This window comes from Penaeus vannamei, chromosome 25 (genome assembly GCF_042767895.1).
Source record: "Penaeus vannamei isolate JL-2024 chromosome 25, ASM4276789v1, whole genome shotgun sequence".
Classification (NCBI taxonomy): Eukaryota; Metazoa; Arthropoda; class Malacostraca; order Decapoda; family Penaeidae; genus Penaeus; species Penaeus vannamei.
The window spans coordinates 31,375,515-31,380,514 of NC_091573.1; the positions used below are offsets into that span (position 1 = coordinate 31,375,515).

The 5,000-nt window shown below is 40.5% G+C and overlaps 1 protein-coding gene across 1 annotated transcript in view; it reads right to left on the reverse strand.

Moving 5' to 3' along the window:
• LOC113823001 (uncharacterized) overlaps window positions 1–1,010 on the reverse strand; it is a 2,965-nt gene extending 1,955 nt beyond the window's left edge. Inside the window, exons 1-2 of the mRNA XM_027375572.2 lie at window positions 760–1,010; window positions 1–412 (exon numbers count right to left, since the gene is read on the reverse strand). The exon at window positions 1–412 is cut by the window's left edge and continues 34 nt beyond it. Of these exons, the coding sequence (XP_027231373.2) occupies window positions 1–412; window positions 760–892 (545 nt within the window). The 5' untranslated portion in view covers window positions 893–1,010. The remainder of the gene's footprint in view (window positions 413–759) is intronic.
• Between the last annotated feature and the right edge of the window lie 3,990 nt (window positions 1,011–5,000).

Genomic DNA, 5,000 nt, shown 5'->3' on the forward strand with positions numbered 1-5,000 from the left:
TTCCTCAGGTCGCTGCCCATGCTCCTCCACGCCTTGGCCCCTTCGCTCCCCTCGGCCGCCCCCGCCTCCGACTGGGTGCTGACGGCGGACTGCTCTGCTTCGTGAAGGCGGTCGTGACACTCCGGAGCGATCTCGCCGCGACTCTCCGCCGATTCCAGCCTCGCTCGGGCTTCCGGCGTCGGGCAGCTCGTCCTTTTCTCGCCGCCACATCTGCTCGTGCTTGTACTGGGCTCCGCCGCGCAGGACGGCTGGACGGGCGTGGGGATGGCGGTGGGCTGGGCATGAGACGTCGTGGCGCCGGGAGCGACGCCCTTTTCGGGTTCACACGGAAAGAGGAAGTGGTGGGAGTGTGCCCGCCGAAGGGGCGACGGCGGCGGGGCGTCACCCAGCATCATCTCGGACAGGGACGCGCCTGGAGAGGACAACGAAGAAGGGTTGTAGCGCAGCCGTTGCAGCACGAGCACAAAATTTGATTATTTACATACAAGTACGAATGAAAGTGTCAAAACGGAACGAAATACATGACTACAATTGTGCATTTCGATTTACTGATATACAATGTTTGACAACTGGAATGTGGAATGCAGTTGATGGTCTCCATGCATGATATTTACATAGGTAAAGTGAGATAAGGTAAAAAATTCCTTTCGTTTCAATTTGTGCAGATCGTTAACTGGTTCCAGTGTATTCCACAAAGTATAAAAAATAAATACAAAAAACAGTCCAGAATGACATAACTGACATTCTACGGGTACTTACCAAGTCTGAGATTCTGCCATTCCACCGTCGAAGAATTGTAAGCGCCAATCCTACAACACTTCACGTCCCCGCTGCCCATATCAATGGCTCGACCGAACGGCACTGCTCCAACTTGTAAGATCACACTGATCATATTCACGTTTGCACAAAATGCACAGTTCGCAGCACAGTACTTTACTTCACGTCTTATTCGATGTACATCCAGGGTCTCACTGATCCTGTCGGTCACTGGGTAACAGGTTATTGCTCGGTCGGGCCCGACAAACAAGTGCGCGGGGTTCTGGCCAATCAGAGTCTGGTATTCTTGCCATTTAATTATTGCGTTTATTTTTTGTGTAATTCCATTCCTTTGTTTTTAATTTTTCGACATTTGGTTAAGGCAATAATATGTTTATTAGTTATTCTATCTGGGAATATATAAGATACAAAATATCTATAGTGAAATATAATTCAATTAATATAAACAGAGGCGGAGCTGATATCATAAGCTCCGCCCCCGACATCCCGGTGAACCAATAGCAGGCGGCCGTCCGCACGTGGTGACGCTCACGACAAAGGGCTAGTAAACAAATCTGTTTTGACGAGGGAGGGGGGGGGATGGGGATATTTTATCTTAGATATCGACTCGGTTTCCGATATCATTTTGTAGCACCAATGTCACCATTTAAGTTTCTCGAGTTTCAATCTTGATTATTAATAATAGCAATATTCCCATGTGTTTTACTCTAATATATAAAAAAGTTTTGATTAAATGTCTTCTGGCCAATCAGACTGACACCGCATTATTTTCTCCATTAATGCACAATTTCACTGAAGTGCAAAACAGTCATTTTTGCCTTTTAAATGTTCGAAATTGATATTTCATCCTTGTGGAGGAATCGAACTGGGTTCGAGAGAATTACACTTAATTGTTCATCACAACCTTTCACCTCTTCATTATGACCTGAGACAGTAGTCTGAAATCAAGTAATTACGTCCTAATTGCTGGCCATAACACCCATCACTCCACCTGTGACCTCGCCTCTTCGGTGATGACCTGAGCTCACGAGTGACTTTCTGGCGTGATAACCTGTCCTGGTCTCAAAGTCCCGATGAAGTCCAGGGACTCGGGCAGGTTAGTGACACATGCGCATAATGTATACGCAATTACAGTGGTACATTTACGTGGACGGATTTTTTTTTCTGGCAATACATGCGTAGTATCCAGTATTTTGTGAATGAAATGCTCTTGTTTGTATGGACGTCTGTGATTGGCGCCTGTTATTTCGCAAATATATTCACTGGCAACTAGTATCAGTTATTGGAATTCTGTTAAAAAGTTTGGAAACATTTAAAAGTTTTGCCCAATATCAATATTATTGCTTGAAATATGTTGTGTTTTCCTTTAAAAAACAAACATTGGTAATAGTATAACTGGAAACTTTAGCACAATCACGATAGCCAAACATCGGTGAGAATATTTAATATCAAATCATTTTAAAGCAAAAATGCGCCTGTAAAAACATATTTAAGAGTTTTCGTTAGATTTACAAACGTAAAACACATTAGTTTAAGGTGAAATACGAATCACATGCCGTATCATTCTTATATGTAGATCTCACCTGATTCATTGTCTTTGCGCGACTTCCTTATGGAATTTACAAATGACAAATTACCCAATTGCTTGATGGGTTGTTTATGCACACTCGAGTGACATGGAGTGATCCCTTAAATATTTGTAGAGAACATTAGGTCGTCAGAGATAGCGTAAAGGAGACTTTATTAAGCATATTCCAAGTCGATTTTCATGTTTAAAAATGTGTAACAAAAAGCATTGCCATGTATCCAATAGTCTCTCTCTCATATATATATATATATATATATATATATATATATATATATATATATATATATATATATAGAGAGAGAGAGAGAGAGAGAGAGAGAGAGAGAGAGAGAGAGAGAGAGAGAGAGAGAGAGAGAGAGAGAGAGGAGGAACGTCCTGAACAACCCGGTAAGTGCAACTAAAGATTACTAAACATTCAACTATAGCTTAAAAGGTTTACTATTTAAGAAGAACACTACACTTTTCGAAACTCTGAATTTTTGGGGAAGCAATAGGAATATGTATAAATTTTATGCCTAACATATTTAAACACACACACACAGATATATGTATATATATATATATATATATATATATATATATATATATATATATATACATATATAAGTATTTCCTTTTAAATGACTCTCTGGACTGTTTGAATATTTTTCAATTATAGTAAAAATTGAGTACTGGAAACCTTGCCGCGCCGACCTAAGGTCTGAAAGGCAGAGAATACCTCGAAATGAAATAAAATCAGAGGTGAAATTGCACTTTTATATGAATATGCATATCCATATAGATATTGATATAGATAAATAAAGATATATGCAATTATATACACGTTTATTTAGACATGTATACATATGTACACATATACAATGTATGTATGTATACATATATAGATAGATAGATAGACAGATAGATATATGTGCATATATATGTATATGTATATGTATATATATATATATATATATATATATATATATATATATATATGTATATGCGCGCGCGTGTGTGTGTGTATGTATATATATACATATATATATATATATATATATATATATATATATATATATATATATACATATATATACATATATATATACATATATACATATATATATATATATATATATACATATATATAAGCACATATATCTATGTGCATATATATATGTGTGTGTCCGTGTGTGTGTGTATGTGATATATATATATATATATATATATATATATATATATATATATATATATATATATATATATATATATATATATATATGTATGTATGTATGTATATATATACATATATACATATACATATATGTATATATATATATATATATATATATATATATATATATATATCATATACATATATCATACACATATTTATGTATATATACATATATATACCTATTTATGCACACACACACACACACGCATATATATGTACATAAATATATATATATATATATATATATATATATATATATATATATATATATATATATATATATATATATAAACGCACATACATATATTCACATACACTTGTACAATGTGTGCATACATGTATATGTTCAACGCCGTTAAATGTGACGTCCCAACTCGTGAGAGATTTTCATCAGTAAAAACAAAATGGAACTGTTTACAAGGAGCTCTTGACGAGGTCACGGTGTCAGTTCTGCGTCGATCCGTTCCTAGAGATTAAATTCTAATCTTGCGTATTATTGCGAACGTGTTCATATACGGCCGGTTTGTAATAATTATTTGAGGCCCGACCCGATGAATCTTCTTAAATACAGACATGCATGCACGCATAAACAAATGAATATCTCTCTATTTATCTGATTTACCTTTTATCATTTTGCCCGGTTGATATGCATGTCTAGACTGATAGATACCCATCTATTTCCTCATTTGTGCATATCAGTTAACGAATATTCGCACAATTTTAACAAACCGGCCGATAAACTGGGTGACCGCTAAATAGGAAAGATCTGTACAGACATGTGTGTACCGAACGTCGGAACCGAAGGCGGAGGGAAGAGGCGGAGGGAAGAGGCGGTGGGAAGAGGCGGAGGGAAGAGGCGAAGGGAAGAGGCGGAGGGAAGAGGCGGTGGGAAGAGGCGGAGGGAAGAGGCGGTGGGAAGAGGCGGAGGGAAGAGGCGGAGGGAAGAGGCGGTGGGAAGAGGCGGAGGGAAGAGGCGGAGGGAAGAGGCGGTGGGAAGAGGCGGAGGGAAGAGGCGGAGGGAAGAGGCGGTGGGAAGAGGCGGAGGGAGGAGGCGGTGGGAAGAGGCGGAGGGAAGAGGCGGTGGGAAGAGGCGGAGGGCAGAGGCGGAGGGAAGAGGCGGTGGGAAGAGGCGGAGGGAAGAGGCGGAGGGCAGAGGCGGAGGGAAGAGGCGGTGGGAAGAGGCGGTGGGAAGAGGCGGAGGGAAGAGGCGGTGGGAAGAGGCGGAGGGAAGAGGCGGTGGGAAGAGGCGGAGGGAAGAGGCGGTGGGAAGAGACGGAGGGAAGAGGCGGAGGGAAGAGGCGGTGGGAAGAGGTGGAGGGAAGAGGCGGTGGGAAGAGGCGGAGGGAAGAGGCGGTGGGAAGAGGCGGAGGGAAGAGGCGGTGGGAAGAGGCGGAGGGAAGAGGCGGTGGGAAGAGGCGG